At 42.3% G+C, this 18,124-nt stretch overlaps 1 protein-coding gene across 2 annotated transcripts in view; it reads left to right on the top strand.

Annotated features, from left to right (window-relative positions):
- The window catches only part of SLC28A3 (solute carrier family 28 member 3), a 95,546-nt gene that overhangs the window by 25,278 nt on the left and 52,144 nt on the right, over positions 1-18,124 (top strand). For both annotated transcript variants that reach the window (XM_060235412.1, XM_060235411.1), the window contains 2 exons: positions 7,195-7,308; positions 13,685-13,762. In XM_060235412.1, coding sequence (XP_060091395.1) covers positions 7,195-7,308; positions 13,685-13,762 — 192 coding nt within the window. The remainder of the gene's footprint in view (positions 1-7,194; positions 7,309-13,684; positions 13,763-18,124) is intronic.

Raw genomic sequence — 18,124 nt, 5'->3', positions numbered from 1 at the left:
TTGTGAATAGCATTTCAGGCTTCTGAATGTTGTTTTGTGCTATTTTTATGTCCTAGCTTGTTTTATGACCTGTTTTATTACCAGACATCAAAATTGCATTGTTTTTTATTATTTATTGTATGTATTGTTTTAATTTCATAAGACTCTTTGAATGGGTCATTTGGAGAGATAGAATATAAATTTTCTAGTTTAAAAAATGTTGGGTCAGGAAATTCCTCAAGATTTGAGGATGGAGCCTGGGAAGGGTGTGGTTTTGGGTCAGGAGGAGGCTCACCAGGGTATAATGCTGTAGAATGCATAAGAACATAAGATAATCTATGTTGGATCAGGCCAATGGCCCATCCAGTCCAACACTCTGTGTCACACAGTGGTCAAAAAACAAGGAGCCAACAGGAGGTCCATCAATGGGGCCAGGACACTAGAAGCCCTTCCACTGTGCCCCCCAAGCACCAAGAATACAGAGCATCACTGCCGCAGGCAGTGCTCAAAAGCAGCCACTTTCAAAGCATGGTCCAAAGCAGCCACTTTCTCCACAGGAACTAGAGTTGCCAGCTCTGGGTTGGGAACTACCTGGAAATTTTTAGAGTGGAGCTTGGGGAGGGACCTCAGCAGGGTGTAATGCCATAGATTTTACCCTCCAAAGCAGCCATTTTCTCCAAGTGAACTGATCTTGGTCATCTGGTGATCAATTGTAATAGTGGGAGAGCCCCAGATACCATCTGGTGGTTGGCAAGCCTTATAGGAACTGATCTGTAGTCTCAAAATCAGCTGTAATTCTAGGAAATCTCAAGAAGCCATCTGGAGGCTGGCAACTCTATGTCCTACCTTGTTGTTGGTACAAACAGAGTCACAGTTGTTATGTGGCCACATGAAGAGTTCACTGGAGCAGCAGAAGATGCTACATCTTGTCCCTGCTCTCAAATTAAGCCACAAAGCCTCCATGCCAGAAAGTGGCAACTATACAATGACTTCCCAGGAGTTACATGTCATTGCAATTAACAAGGCCTTAACACCATTTTATAATTTTATAAACTGGATCTATCTCATTCTTGAGACAGAACAGATGTATTCACAGCTGTCTGCCTAAAAGCCAGAGACCACCACTATAGTTTTGAAGTGAAGATTTTTATAGAAGGGACAGTTTCCAAGAGCTATGTACTGTTAGTCATTTTTTTAAGAGTTGTCTTGTGAGGCCATTCTAAGACTAAAGAAGTGTGTCAAACAAATCCTTGGTCAGACATCCTGTTTTTTGCCCATGAGCACAATGTGTCTTATGTTTTTCATTTTTACCCTATATTTCTTTCAGGGTGGTATACAAGTTTCTAACTTCAATATTTATCACAATAACTCCAGGTTAGGCTGAAAATGAGTGTCTGCCCAAGATTACCCAGTGCGCTTCGTGGCACAATGGGGATTTGAACCTTCATCTCTGTAGTCCTAGCCATACACTTTCTTTTTCCCTTTGAGGTCTAATAAGTGCTGGGGGGGGGGGGAGTCAATCAGCTAATTCACCCAGGGAAAGAAAGATCTCCCATCCCCATTATCTAAATTAACCCCCCATACAGTCTATATGAGCATTTTGAAAATGTTGTGGGGGGGGGGGGTTGAAAGTATACCCAGAAATGAAAACTGCAGAAAGAAAAAACAAAATGCGAATGATTTTTTTCAGAGTATCATTTACATAAGAACATAAGAGAAGCCATGTTAGATCAGGCCAATGGCCCATCCTGTCCAACACTCTATGTCATACAGTGGCCCAAAAAACCCAGATACCATCAGGAGGTCAATCAGTGGGACCAGGATACTGTAAGTCCTCCCACTGTTGCCCCCCATGCTCCAAGAATACAGAGCATCACCTCAAAGAGTTCCATCAATACACTGTGGCTAATAGCCTAGGGTTGCCAAGTCCCCAGCATCTCCAGAAGTGATGTCATCACGCCGGTGATGTCGCTCATGGCCGCTCTAGGCATTTCCTATTGTACCATAGAGTTTTCCCTCCCCAATGGCTAAAGTGTCTGGGAAAACCATAGAGTTTTCCTGGAAACACCTAGAGAGGCCATGAGCAACGTTGCTGGTGTGATGACGTCACATCTGGGTGACATAATTGGGGTGGCAATATTGGGGGAAGTTCCATTGGGCCGGCGGGTTGGGAACCTCCCAGGCGACGGAACCCCCGCCCGGACTGGGGGCTTGGTAGCCCTATAATAGCCACTGATGGGCCTCTGCTCCATATGTTTATCCAATCCCCTCTTGAAGCTCTATGATTATAGCTGCCACCACTTCCTGTGGCAGTTTATTCCATGTGTTAATCACCCTTTGGTTGAAGACGTACTTCCTTTTATCCATTCTAACGCAACTGCTCAGCAATTTCATTGAATGTCCACAAGTTCTTGTATTGTGAAAAGGGGAGAAAAGTATTTCTTTATCTTCTCTATCCTATGCATAATCTTGTAAGCCTCTATCATGTCACCCCTCAATCAACGTTTCTCCAAGCTAAAGAGCCCCAAGTGTTTTAACCTTTCTTCATAGGGTAAGTGTTCCAACCTTTTAATCATTCTAGCTCCCCTTTTCTACACTTTTTCCAATGCTATATCTTTTTTGGGGTGTGGTGACCAGAACTGTACATAATACTCCAAATGAGGCTGCACCATTGAATTATACAGGGGCATTATGATACTGGCTGATTTGTTTTCAATTCCGTTCCTAATAATTCCCAAATAATTCCCTAATAATTCCCTATGTATAGAAATTCCAAACTACTTTCTTCTTTTGTTTAGTTCCTGAACACCCTGGCTGGTTTTGGTTTTTGGGGTTTTTTTGCTTCGTATTATGAAGAAATGTAGTGTTTGCTCCAATCAGTGGTGTTCGAGAAAGTTTGTCATTTGATCACCAAAAAGCCTAATTTACTTTTACACTGTGGCTCTTCTGCTGACTGCTAAGGCTTTCATCTGAGTCATGTATAAATCCCCTGTCCATCGTATCTTACAGAACTGTCTTCTCAAATCTTACAGAACTGTCTTCTCAAATCTCCTTCAGTCTAAGGAAATAAACAGTGTAGAGAAGAATTGCTCAGGTGTACTCAATGCAGACAAGAATTACTCAAGAATTCTGATAATCCAGTTCCATAGCAGCACTATTTTTTCCAGAACAATGGTTTGATTAACTTGATTTAAAATACTTACAGCTCACATTTCAATCCAGAAAACTCCAGAGAAATCTAATACCTGTAGAACTAAGCAAAATTAAAATCAATTTACTGAACACCAATTTAAAAAGCAACAGCATAAAAACATACAATGTAGTTAAAAGGTTAGACAAGAAGGTCTTTCCCTGACACCTAAAGAGAAAGCACCAGACAAGTGTCTCTTGGTGGGGAGATCCAATTACAATCTTCCTCATCTCTGAAGATGGAGGAATCTTATTCAGTAATCTTATGATCAGATTCATATGGGGGAGCATAAAGTTTTAACCAATAATCCTTCAGAGTATTCCTAACAGCAATGGAAGTCAAAATCAATGTGCCAGTATTCTAGGTTTTCTTTCTTATAATTCGACAATTTTTTCTTATAATTGGCCAATTTTATTAACTTAACTTCATACTATTGTTTAGGAAGCTGATTAAATTAAATTTACAAATTGTGAGAAAAAGATCAGTTGTGAACAGAGAGAATTGATCTTCAAATTGGACTGCTTCCAAGTCCTAAGTAAATAATGAATTTATTTTTTATTTACTTCATTTATACCTTGCCTTTCTTCTCAGTGGTGAAGAAAGCATATATTGTTCTCATCTTCAGTTTATCTTCACAGCTTTGCAAGGTAGGTAGGCTGTGTGTGTATGTGTGAGTGAGTGAGTATCCCAAGTTCATCCAGCAAGCTTCTACAGCAGAGTGGGGATTCAAACCTGCATCGCCCAGATCCCAGTCCAGCACTCTTTACGATTATACCAGACTAGCTCTCCTGCAGATCCATCCCACTATCAGAGGTGCTTTCTAGTTAGGAAGGGGGAAAAGCCAGTTGGGAATTGTTAAAGAAATGGATCTGCAGGTCCATCCCAGGGTAATGCATCAGTCCACAATTTCAGGTTACAGTATGTAAAAAAAATTGGTCGGGTTTGCTCTTGTGCCTTTCACAGCAACTTTATATGCAGGACTGAGCAGGTGAAAGGTGGCAGAGAGCAGGAAAGGGTGAAAAGAGCAATGAGGATAGTCATAGAGCATGCAAAATCCAATGTTCTTGCTGAATTAGAACAAAGAACTGCAGCAAAAGGAGTTTGGGTTACTGCAGGGCAGCAGAGTGCTGGAAGCAGTCTGAATGCTGAATGATTGCAAACAAATGTGGAAGACATAAGAAGGAGTGCAACAAGACAGATGTGAAAGTGGGATACAATGTAGAAGGGAAGACTTGAAGGCACTCAAAAACCAAGGCAAAATAAAAATGCAGAAAGGGCACCTGTCTGCTAGCACCACTCCAGCCTCTGGTGGGTGGGACTGGCCTATCACTGGAATTGCAGACTGTCCTGCTATGTCAGCCGGCAGGAGTGGGACCAAAGTCTGATGTATGCAGGCCATTGCCAGGTGGATAGGCTGCTCCAGCTGGCCCTTTTCCCTTCACTTCTGGTAAGTATAAGGTTAGGATTATCAGACATGACCTGGTAACTGTTAGAGGAGATGGAGGGAGGTGGGTACTTACTGTGGAGGGGGTATGATCATTGCCACCCCATTATGGTGTCACTTCTGGTGCAGCTTGGAAGAGCCAGCATTGTATTAGGTGATGCTTTAGTGTTTGCCCAAAAACTCTACGAAAACCATAGTTTTTGAGCAAGTACTAGGTATCACCTCAGATTGATGCTGGCACTTCCAGATTGTATCAGAAGTGACATCATCACAAGGTGACAATCATTCCCCACCCCACCCTGGTTTGATTGGCACATTTCTGCCCACCAACCAGTTAAGCCTTGGCACAGAGCAGCCAAAATTGGCTGCCAGAAGTAGCACTAAGGCTTCCCCCAGACATGAAGCATGTATGCTACCTTTTTAGTTCTTCACTGAACAGCATATGAAGATAGAAAAATAGCACAGCAGGCAAAGAATTCATTATTCTGATATGCTGATTCACCATTTCTGACAATGCCAAGGTCCGCTTTTTTCTCCACGGGAAACACAACTTTGTCACTACTCATGTTGCTTGCTTTTTACAGGTTGCGATCCAAATCAGAGAGGCTTTTATTCATGCATAGCCCACATCTATTTTATGTCATTTAACTTTTGCTGGTTTTTAAGGTTTTATTATATTCTATAGTGGTACTGTTGGTTTTAAACTATACTGTATTCTTACAGTAATGCCAATAAAGGTCTAAAGGTCATTATTCTGATATGCTGATTCACCATTTATAGAGAGGGCTCTTTTTTAATGTGGTGGAGCATTCAAAAGTGAGACCCTGTGGCTGCAGTCTGAGGTCCATTCTATCAGCATTCTTCTGCATATGCAGACCTAGCCTCTGAACTCGCAATCAGTGCCATCTGTTTTTGCAGGACTAAGAGGATACATTTCTGAATCATGCCTCGGTCCCCATGCACAGGCTCCAATCAATGCAGGGAGGCAAGATGGGGTCAGAAAGAATGATCGCATTCACCCTGCTTTATACATACATTTGTATGCTGTATGAACTAAGCATCTGTTCAGGGCTTTTCTCTCCTCCTCTCTGAAATGTTTCACTTGCATATTCCTGCATGTCAGACTACCATCAAAGAAACAGGGGCCTTGTCACTGTCAGTTAGAAATAATTAATGGACAATAGAACAGCAGTTGAGAAAATTAACCTAGGGTGGCCAGACCGTCCCGGTCTCCCGGGACTTTCCCGGTTCTGGCCACCAATTCCCGGCTCCCGGGCTGCCTATACCGGGACCATTACAAAGTCCCGGTATAGCCAGCGGGAAGCCGGCGGTCACTTCCGGGTTCCTGTCCTGCATCTCGACCTGTGACAGGCTGCTTCGGCGTGCTGCTGCGCCGGCCCCCTGGGTCCCACAACGATGGGACCGATGCCACAGGGACGGGCTCGAAACACTCTATAACCCCTCAAAAGAACAGCAGTCTAGCTCGCTTCCCCCGAGCCCTGCCGCCATAAGCCTCAAGGGGGCTCATTTTGCGGCATCTCCTGGCGGGAGGGTGGCACCCGCACGGGACACATATCAAATGAAAGAGGGGGCGCAGGGCTATCAGAAACAGCCAGCGGAGGGAGTCGCAAGACCACCCCACTGGCGGATCCACACACCGAAAGTGATGAAGGTGGCGCAGATAGAGCCAACAGAGCAAACAGGACAAAATAAATAGGCTGCATTATGCAGCACAGTTGAGAAAGTGCCTTATCCCATATACTGATGAAGTATATACAGGATTTGAGAACAAAATTGTTTCTGGCGGTGATATTTGGGGGATTTTTGGGGACGTCACAGGAAGTGCTGTGAAGTCACTTCCTGTTTCCGGCAGTGGCATTTGGGGGAAATGATGTCATTTGGGGGAAGTGATGTCACAGGAAGTGATGTCACTTCCCGTTTCCGGCAGGTGACGCGGGGAAATGATGTCACAGGAAGTGGTGTCACTTCCTGTTTCCGGCAGTGGCATGACGTCACCGGAAGTGACGTCACTTCCTGTTTCTGGCGGCGCGCTTCGCGCACGCACACCCCTACCTTCCACCCCCCCCAAGGTGTCCCTGGCTGGCCTTCAGACATTATGGTCACCCTAATTAACACAGAGCACAATGAAGTATATATACCTTTTAACACTGACTTTCAAGAAGAATTCTAAAGCAATGCTTTGTTCAGGACTGACTCAAAGGAGTAATAAATTTCCCATCTATTTATTTTCTTTCTGGAAATTCCATTCAAAACAGGAAAAGGAAATGTATATTGTGGAAGAAAGCACTTTTAAGGAACTTGATAAGAAGTCCTTATGCCAGCATGATATAATGGTCAGAATACTTTACTAGGATTTGGGACACCCAGTTTTGAATCCTTGCTCTACCAATGGAAAAATGGAAGCGAGAACTATGCTGTAAGCTGCTCAAGTCCCCACTAGATAGAAAAGCAGGATATATTTCTCACTCAGTCATTCAGGATTATGCCCAATGTAGCAACATTCAGATTATTTCTATATCTAATAGCTTTCATAATTTCTTTCTTTTGAATGCATGGCCAGGTTGTATGGAGGCCAGTCATCTGGGGAATAGGCCTGCAGTTTGTTCTTGGGCTAATTACCTTGAGGACAAAGTTTGGATTTGATGCCTTTAACTGGCTTGGTGGCCAAGTACAGGTAAGCATTGTATTAAAGGGGGGGGGGGGGGTTAACAGTGTTTTTTATATCAGCGGCAAATGCTCATCTATAGCAGTGGGTGCTACTTAGGAAGTGGGAAGGAAACCCCATGCTGGTAGCTATGTGAGTGTTGGGGGGGATATCCCAAGATGGCATTATTAGGCAAAGTGCTAGTAGTTGATAAGATGTACGAAGATAGTAGGCAGTTTGTCCATACAGCAGAACAGTCTTGTAACCATATGCTTATTCTAGATGGTCACTGCATGCTGACATATGTATTCCCTTCCTGCTCTTGAGATTTATTTATGATTTCTGACGATTTGGCCTACACCATCTTCAGTTAAAAGATTTCAAGTTAAGAGAGGCAGACACACCATTGATCTCCTGGCTCAGTAGCTATTATTACTGGCCAATTCAATGCATGCCTGCTCAGGATTAAGAAGTGCCCCTAACTGTTCCAGGAGGATACTACTGTTAATGTTTCTGGAGGCCATCAAAAGATCAAAAATAAGGCTAGGATGGGATGGGAAAATAGAGGAGAAGATTTGGAGCCAGATTTGGATAAGGCTGAATTGTCAATGTTTAAAGCTCAGGTTGTAACTGTTTCCAAACTGGAGAAACAGTGATCTGCCTCTTCAGGAACCAAAGCTAGGAAAAATCACCTTTAGATATAACGAGAAGAGTCAGCTCCATGACAGTTGTTCTCTTCTACCAGAGTCTTAATCTCTATGGGACTGAATTTCCCCATGTCAAAGTTTAAATGGGCAGATCACTGTTTCCATGCTGAAGAAATAGCAATCTCTCTCTTTAAATCCCAAAGCTAGGAAATATAGTCCTCTAAGGAAACTGTGGTTGGAAGAGAAGTGAAAACCAACACAAAACAGACCCCAACATTTTGCTGCATGTTTCTGCTTGTTCAGATCTAATTTCTATCTGTGTTCACATCAGTGTCAATAGGTTTTAGAACATTCCAAGATCTTTTAAATACAACTTGCTCCTATCCTGGGAAGAGAATTAGCTGTATTGTGAGAACAACATATTCTGAGACACTCCTAAACTCTGTTAGTATTAGATTGCAGAAATCAAAACAGCATAACAATCAGCTCATTGCAGCTTGCCCTTTGGTCAAACTCAAATCAGCAGACAACTGCCTGAAGGCAGAATGCAGATTAGTTGACTCTGTGCTGCAAAACTGCAATTATACAGCTTGAACACAGAGATAGATCAAGATGGCTTGCTGTGTTTGTCTGTAGAAGTAGAGTAAGAGTCCAGTAGCATTTTAAAGACTAACAAAATCTGTGGTAAGGTATGAGCTTTTGTGAGTCACTGATCACTTCTTCAGATACAGCTAGAATATAGGTCCATCTGTCCTATATATCAGAAAGTGATTTCAGATGCCTTATGACATTAGCAGGCAAATTACAATATAAGGTATGATTGGATGAGATGCAATATGCAGAGAGGTGGTAGGTATGGAGAAATCAGCATTGGTAACGAGACAGAAAACCTAGGTCTCTCAATTCATCCAGGTAGATGCATTGTCTTGAGACTTGTTATGAGTTGCAATAAAGTAGTCTCTCTTTCTAAACTCCCTTTGAATTCCTTTGTAAGATAACTGCTACTTTTATACAGGGCCAGGGCCAGGCTTCCTGGAGCCCTAGGCTGGGAGGGTGGAGGCCACCCCCTCACTCCTGGAAGATTTAAGTGGCATGGGAGAACCCCAGGAGCAGCTGCTGCCCTCCCTGCCAGTGAAAGGTCCCTGATGATCAGCTGATCAGCGGGGACCTTTCACTGGTGCAGGGATCACCAGCAGAAGCAGCTGGGCCAGTCTCTTCCCCTCCAGTTAAAGAGGGCCCCCCACCTCTCCTATGCAATTTGGATCACCAGCAGGGGCAGAGATTTGAGAGGCGCTTCTGCCAGCAATTCAAATCACACAGGAGGGCTGGCAGAAGTACCTGTTGCCTCCCTGCATGATTTAAAGACCTCACTGACCAGCTGGTCCTGCTAGTCTTCCCATGAAATTTGAATCACCAGCGAGGGCAGGAGCAGTCTTCAAGTGAAACCTTTCACTGGTGAGAAGGGCAGCAGCTGCTCCTGGGGCCTTTCCATGCAATTTAAATCGCCTGGGAGGGAGGAGATAGACTTCAACCTCCTTGGCACCCCACCTTGGCTGTTACCTTGGCTGCCCTAGGTAACAGCCTAAAGTCGCCTAATGGGCATGCTTGCCCTGCTTTTGCAGCTGAATGTCCTGGAAGTTTAAAATGTTTCCCCACTGTTTTTTTAATATTATTGTTTTCTAATATTAGACTTATGTCCTTTAATTCTTTGTTAAAGGGACTGGCTTGTTTGTCCAATGTAGAGAGTGGAACGACATTGCTGTCACATAAATCACATTAAAGCAGGGGTGTCAAACTCATTTGTTCTGAGGGCCAGATCTGACACAAACGAGACCTTGTTGGGCCAGGCCATGTGTGTATTAAAACGTAATGTCAGGTAGTAGAGGTATAAACAGACAAATACAATTAAATGTTTTTTTAAAAAAACCTTAAAATGAAACATGGGGCGTTTTCCCACGGAGCTTACCTCGGAGCGACGTCCCTCTTCACCGCGCAGCGTCTGCATGGATTTCCCACCAACTGCTTCACATAACCAGGAAGTGCCGGACCTTTTGCGTCGCAGATGTAAACTGCTAAAAACCAGTTTACGTTAGTGACGCAAAAGCTGCGGCTCTTCCTGGTTATGCGGAGCAGTTGGTGGGAAATCCGCGCAGACGCTGTGCAGTGAAGAGGGATGTTGCTCCGAGGTAAGCTCTGTGGGAAAACACCCATGGTTAAAAGAGTAGCACTCTTGCAATATATTCAGTCTCTGTTTATCCTTTGCATATTGGGCCACACACCCCTGATGTAGCCAATCCTTCTGGAGCTTACAGTAGGCTCTGTACTGAGAGCCCTGTAAGCTTTTGTAGGATTGGCTGCATCAGGAGAGTGTGCCCTAATATGCAAAGGAGTTCCTGCTACAAAAAAGCTCTTTTCCCATATGATCAAGGGAACTGGGCAAAGGAAGCTCTCCCTCTTTCCCTTCCCTCCCTCAAGGGATGAGGAGGGGCAGAAGCCTCAGCCAGTAGAAAGAAGAGAGGCTTGGCTCAGTAGCTCTGCCTGGCTCAGTAGCTCAGTAGCCTGGCAACATAGCTCTTCCTCTCCCCCCTTCCTCCCAAAGGAAGGAGCCTCAGCCAGTGGAGAAAAGAGAGGCTTTGCTTTGTAGTTCCTATGTGATTGAGCAAACCTGGCAAAGCAAGCTGTGACTCAGAAGGAAGCAAAAGAGAGGGAAAGGAAGCAGACTTGGCCTGCTTGAACACAGTACTGCAGATGATATAAAATATTCTATCATAAGATGATCAAAAAATGTAATGAGTATAATCTCCTAATACCCCAGCACCCAGAAAAATCAATGATAGTTACCTAGATAATAGATTTGTTTCCATGAAAGCATATTTTTGCCATTTATAGGCTTCTTAGCTAAACATTATCTGCAAGAAAATTGGGTAAAAATCTGACCCAACAACTTTTTTTTGCATCCCACTGACCTTCATGCACTCTTAAAAACACACTTCTGCTTGAGACCAATGACTGAGAAGCTTGAAATTTCACTGTCAAATGAAACCTACTTTTTCTGCAGGCTAGGGTTGCCAACCTCCAGGTGGTAAGCAAGAGAGATTCACAGAATAAATGGGCTATTCAAACAGAAATTGTGAATATACTTAACTAAAGGAATATACATACTTTTAAATGCCAAAGTTATTAACAAGATTCATATCAAAATGCCTTCTAGAGAAAAATAAAGTGCAATGTGTACATTAAGTCCAAATACAACATTTGTAACACTCCAATATTGAACTACAATCTTACAAAAATATTCCAGACAGTGTATTCCAAAATTCACATTAATCAAATTGCTATAATCCAGTCTCACTGAAAATGGTGATGCTGATCCTCCAAAGTCCCAATAAAGTATTTCAAAACTTCAATTAATGTATTTCTTATTTCTTGTAATGTATTCGATGTACTGGTATAACTGAATTCTGGATAAGTGAACACATATAAGCCTCTAACGAAAACTGTTAACCCGTGACACTGTTTCCAAATGAATCTTCATTGGAGAGGCAAATAGTCCAACCAGATCTAAAAAAATATACAAGAAAGTTCATATCCAAGCCATTGGAAGTGTTACATACTCTTAAGTATATTCACAGTTTCTGTTTAGATAGTTCAGCCTCCAGGTGGTTGCTGGAGATCTCCCTGATCACAATGGTCAGTCTGTATTTTCTATTACATAATCCTCCATGGCATTGTCACCAAATTGTTCCCTTTTCCTTTCTGAATAAAAAGATTCCATCCTCATTTTTTCCCTATATGGTAGATTTCTCCAGCTACAGCTAGTATATTTTGTGTCCCTTCCGGAGGATGTGACACCTTGCCTTGACTCTCGGGAAGATTTTCAACTTATCCAAGCCACCTAATAACATAGCAAAGCAGATCCTGCCCTAAATTGAATTTCCAGCTGAACCCAGACTTCTGGGACCTCATTTCCCAGCAACTGAAATTATATATTTTCTCCCCAGAAACATGGGCTACTGGTGGGCTTCACTAGCCAATAGTGCCCGTCCCAATAACTGACATCACATTTGCTGTATGTTTTTTCTGGTGCTCTATCAGTAGTTCTGAGATTGCAAAATGCCACAAGAATACAAGCTCTTAAGGTTTTAAATGAATAAAATGAAGATTACTTCACAGTCACATATGCCTCACACAGTGCTTTCTTTCTGCCATGAATCTTGGCAAGGAAATGAGGAAATAGTCTAGACACGTCTATGATGAAAGACAGTAAATCAATCAGAGAGCAGTGAGGTCACTTTTAACTCCTACATGGGATACCAAATAGAGGGAAATGTTTTCCCTCTGCGCCCATCCCATTGTTTACTCTCTGCACTGTTTTTCTTCATAATCCCTTTAACCATGGTCACTGGCCATACACAAATATAGTACTACAGGGTTCTCTTGTAAGGAGAACTGAGACCTATTTCTAAAGTGCAACATGGTTTTTATTTCCAAATTGTTTTTATTACAAAGCTGTTCACCAGAGTTTGGCACCTTCTGAACATTGTAGTGCAGTCAAATGGTGAAATCTGCCTTTCTTCCTTCAATGTGCTGCTTTAAATTAGGGATTGTCAACTGGCAGTCTGCAAGCAGCATTCAACTCCTGCCCGACTTTCTCATGCCTGACCCCCTTTGCTGGCAGGTTAGAAATGGTGCACTCGTACAAGTCTTGTAAACTACACTCCATGATACAAAACAAAAGGACAACCCATGGTCAGGGTCAGCGTGTGGGAGTTGGCAAACTAGGCAATTGCCTAGGGTGCCAGTCCTGGCAGGGGCTGGGGGCGGGTGCCTCCTCCCTGCTCATGCCATCCTTGAGCCCTCTCCTCATTTTTTCTCAGCTCTGAGGGATTGGAGGAGCTCTGTGCAAACGGGGCCATCTGGCACCACTTGGCCTTTCCATGCCACTTTTGCATGGAGCGTTTGCACAGGGTGTTTCCTCATGAGGAGCCCTCCGTGCAAATGGGCCCATCAGGCCTCGCTTGGCTTTCCGGTGCCGCAGGAAGGTCAAGCGGGGGGTGTTTGCACAGAAGGCTCCTCAGAAGGAACCCTTCATGCAAACGGGGCCCAATTTGGGCCAGTGCTGGGGGCCCTCCCCCACTGGAGGCAGGGGGCAGAGCCTTGCCTGGGGTGGCAAAAACCCCAGTGCTGGCCCTGCCCATGGTCTCTGTGGCACACATGAAGCTGCCATACAATGAATCAGACCACTGATCCATCAGTATTATCTACTCAGACTGGCAGTGGCTCTCCAGGATCTTTCACACCACCTAATACCTGATCCTTTAACTGGAAATGCTGGGGATTGAACCTGGGGCCAGAACTTAAAAACCCATGGATAAAATGCCACATAGGACAATTGAACCTGGGACCTTCTGTATGCCTAACAGAAGCTCTCCCAACTGAGCCATCATCCCTTCCCTTCAAAGGTATTACAAAGGGCTTGGATATACCCTCTATTTTAAAATAATCAGTTTATCAAATATTAAATAAATTATATATTAAGTAAACAGTTAATCAAATATTTTATGTACTCTACTGATTTCCTTTCCCATTCCTGACCCTACTAATTGTTCTCAGCGGAATCACTTGTTGAGACATACCTTTGGAGTGCATCCAGTGACCAAGTAAGCCAGGTGTGATAAGAACCTGTAGCATGCCAGTGTTTAGGAATGCTTTACTGTCAGTATAATTTTAATAATTATACCCTTTCTTTTTCCTTTAAGACTTTCTTGGAGTATACAGATGCTGGTGCTAAGTTTGTGTTTGGCGAAAAATATACTGATCACTTCTTTGCCTTCAAGGTAAATGACCACTTTATCATTGTTCTGCAGTCAATTGTATAAAGACAGGCAAAGTGATATGGCTGCCATCATGATATAATGATGGCCACTAACTAAGGTAGCTTTAAAATACAAAATCATGAGAAGGCAGAACTGTCAGCTGTTGTAGCACAGTGCCTAAGAGAATGAGGGCTCCCCCCTGTCAGTTCCAGATCCATACTGCTTTGGTTTATCCCAGTTTCCACATTCATTTTGTGCTTTTCATTTTTGCTTTGTTCTTCCCCCTTCCCAGTTCTTTTTCAGTTCTTCTGAGACCACTTTTACCCTGCTGTTTTTCTGAAAGTCAGCTTTTTCCTCTTATGTTATGTTTCTATTGGTTTTCTTTGTCCTCCCCGCTCCTTGCTAATTGGACTGTCATCATTATTAAACTACTCCCTCTCCTCTCCCCTAAAGATGAGTGCTTTTTAAAAAAAAAATTAAAGGTCCTAAAATATTGATGTATTGATAATGTTGCCATGATAGTTTAAATAGGTTCTCAGGACTCCCAACTTTCTTAGAGAGAGAGAGAGAGAGAGAGGCCTTTTGCTTCACCAAGGTATGCCTTTTTAAAAAAGTAATTTTATTTCAAAAAGAAAAATGTATACTACAATACAATGTTAAATCACTTTTTCATTTTGAAACAACCCACCATCAACAAAAATTATAATCATTGCAGTGTTATAAATACGAAATTCAATGCTTGCAGATAAAACAATTATGTAATTAAATGTCAGTCTTGACTATTTACTCATTTCCATTATCCTGTTAATTGTAAAAGAGAGGCACAATTGTTTAATGCCATATTTAATTATTGCCTCCAAAATACAAAAAAAGATTTCCAGCTATAAGAAAAACATGCTTTTAAAATACAGCTTTATCTTAGCTGAACAAGTTCTGCGCATTTTTATGGTTTTCCAATATCCAAACTTTTTGAACCCAAGATCTGATTGTGAGATGTTTATTAGTTTTCCAAGGTCTTGATCATAGCAATTTTTTCCTTATGTCTTTGCAAGGGGAAGGGCTGGAAACTTTTCTTGTAAAAAAAGAAAAAAAGAAGGCTGAGAATTCAGAGATCCTGTTTAACCTATCATTACAACAGTATATTGATATAAACAAGCACAAAAATAAAAAGGAAGGGTGTGCTGTGATGTCACCAGGACCTTTTTTGTAGAAAAAGCCCAACAGAAACTCATTAGCATATTAGGCCACATCCTCTGGTGCCAACCCAGCTAGAATTGCATTCCTGCTCAAACAAAGCCCTGGATGCCCCCACTGATGACAGCAATGTTCCTTGAAAATCCTCATTGTTTAAGGTATTTGCAGAGGGAAATAAACTGTCTCCACCAGGGTGAAAATGTATTTGTGCAGAAGAACCCTGCTCAAACCAATTCCAGTGCTTATGGATCGACTGCCAAGACAATCAGTTAAGTTGAGCATGCAGAAAAGTCCTGAGCTGTAAGATGAGAAGTTGTTGATTCAGCAACAATGGATGGGATGGTAGATTTGATGGATCCTTAAGTCTGCTCCAAAAGGGCTCTCTTTCATAATATGTATTCTAGGGTATAACTTCAAACTGTATGTGTTGTCAAGACAACTGATTTATGGTGACTCCAGCAAAGGGCTTTGGCAAGTGAGAAGCAGAGGTGGTTTGCCATTGTCTTCTTCTGCAGAGTTATCCTTGGTTGTCTCCATCTAAACACCAATGCTGCTTAGCTTCCAAGAACTGATGAGATCAGGCTATACCATGCCTCCTCCCCCTCCCCAAAAAACCTATATAGATGTATATAATAGTTTGTGTGTGTGCATATATACATTCTAAGGTGTTTTCAGCAAGGGCCAAACTAAAAGAGTTTTGCACATTGCACCAGGTTCTCCAACATGATTTTTGAATGAGTCAGTCATGTGTCTACTATGAGCTGTCTTCTGGGAACTTATTTTCCAAGCACTTGGGGCCCTTAGTTAGATAGGAAGGGCTTCAGTCTCTCCCTTCCCTCCACAAAGACACACTGGTTTTCCAACAGATGGCTGCTGGGGACTGTTGGGAACTCTATGTCTACATGTGCAGTTCCACACTGGGACAAACAGCATCTCACCAGCCATTTCAGGCTCGGAAAACAGCTTGAGGGAGGCTGAAGCTCCCCCTCCCCTTGGATCATGGTTCCAGTCCAAATTAGGAATCCATGTGCTTGGGAAATGAATTCTCAGCTTATAAGTGACTGATTGATTCAAAGTCAGGTTAGGGAGACTAGACAGCATTAATGTTTGTTCTCACTGTATGCATAAACTGCTTAATAATTTTTTAAAAACTGGATTCTCTAAGTTCTGCTCAGCAACTGAAACATCTTTCCATCTAGCTTACACCCTATAATATAAAATTTAATTTCCTGGTAAAAGGTTGGATCTTAAGTATCACAAGTGCAGTTCTGCTTTCAGAATGGATCTTTTCCACAGCAACTTACTGTGCATCCCCAACATTGAGCAAAGAGATCAGGGAGCCCTTAGGAACAGTACAAGGAGGAACAAGTCAAAACTCCACCCACTCCCTTTGATGTGTGCTTTCAATCCACCCCAATGTTTTTTCCTCTGAAACAGAGCTTTCTGTTGTCTCTGCCATAGGCTTTGGTGTTTGTACCTGACAGCATTATGGCAGGTGAACAGATATAGTTAAAGATAGAGGTTAAAGGAACTGATGTCTCTCCCACTTCTTCATGCTGTAATCACATATGTTGTCAAGCATAATGGAAATGCTGCAATATGTGGGTGGGATACCTGTTTGGATATTTCCAGGGTGAGCTGTTTTTCCTTCCCAGATAGACAGTAAGGGGCTGGGAAAACCCATGCAATTGATTCTGCCTGTGTTGGCAGATCATTTGCTCACACACATGTAAGCATGTATGAGTGGCATGAGCAGGGTTTTGTTTTTTTAAAATAGGAATGCCCAGGAGCGCAGTCCCAGCTGTCATGGTGTCAGGGATTGTGACCTAATATGCAAATGGGTTTCTGCTGGGTCTTTTCTACAAAAAATGCCTGTGTGAAACAATGGTGATATGAGAGGATGTAGCCTAATATGCAAAAGAGTTCCTGCTGGCCTTTTCTACAAGAAAAACCCCCTAGACATGGGAATGCACCTCAGTGAAGTTTGTGGGAAGAAGTACTGTTAATAATGATGTGACTAAGAATATCATTTAATTAATGATAATGGCTATGTAACAGGGTTTATAAAGATTGGGCCTATTGTCTGTTGGAGGAAAGTCTTTATTTCCAGTTTCCTTAAAGGAGAGATAATTTCTTTGCAACTGTTTTTAACAAAATCTGTAGAAACATTGCAAGGTTCATTGTCTACTTTATCAAGAGCAGATCTGTTTCAGCTGTAAGACTGGATGTATTTCTGAGACAGCAGATCTGTCAAAAAAGGGTAACTATGTTTCATACTATTTCAGTCATAAGTGCAAGTTTGTAGAGGAGAAGCCTCATGAGAAACAAACAAACATCCTCATTCTAAAACCATGGGATATTAGGTTATTATTATTGTGAGCCACCCATCTGCAAAATTCTGATCTGTAACCACAGATCATCAGTGTGGGAAAGAACATACAGTTCCTTGGGAGATGATAAAAATGCATTCAGCCTGCTCTCTGTGCTTTTTGAGATAACGGACAAAGATTTCTCCCTCCATTTCTCACAGCATGCCCTCTGGAAAGTCTGATCATAAAGCATATTCAAGCAGCTTTTAGACTGAAGCAAATTACCGCCCCCCCCCTCCACCACCACCCAGCAATCTGTGGGTATTTCAAACAGTGCCAGCATAGTTTCTGTAGAACATTTTATTATATAATGGCATATCTGCCATATGTTTACTTTGTTTAAAAATTATGATCCTTAACTCTTCATGTTCTAGTGAAGGACACAGACTCAGAGAGCTGATAGCATGGGTTTTAACCACAGAAAAAAGTACCTTTAGATTTTTCTCATATTTTGTCTGAACTTTAGGTGCTGGTGATTCACAGATTTTAGGTGCAGATTTTCAGTGATAATTCAGCTTGTGAAAATCACTGCTACCATAAAGCTTCTCCCTATAATATAAATTAACCTTTTAAAATCCCCTATTTTACCGTATGGGCCAACTGCCTATAAATGTCCTATCCCATGCAGAAGAATTAGAATGTAGTGGAAAGTATGAGCATGTGTGACATCTTGCTAGAATACATTGTGGTAAGGAGCTATTGTTATTCTTTTTGAAATCTGACCTCATTGAAGCAATAAATCTTTGTTTGGATAGTATTCCTTTAACCTGCTTGTAAGAACTCACTTGTTCATTCCTCTATACAAAAACAATTCCTTCAC

This window comes from Heteronotia binoei, chromosome 4 (assembly GCF_032191835.1).
Source record: "Heteronotia binoei isolate CCM8104 ecotype False Entrance Well chromosome 4, APGP_CSIRO_Hbin_v1, whole genome shotgun sequence".
In the NCBI taxonomy this organism is placed as follows: Eukaryota; Metazoa; Chordata; class Lepidosauria; order Squamata; family Gekkonidae; genus Heteronotia; species Heteronotia binoei.
This window is presented reverse-complemented; position numbering and strand designations above follow the sequence as displayed.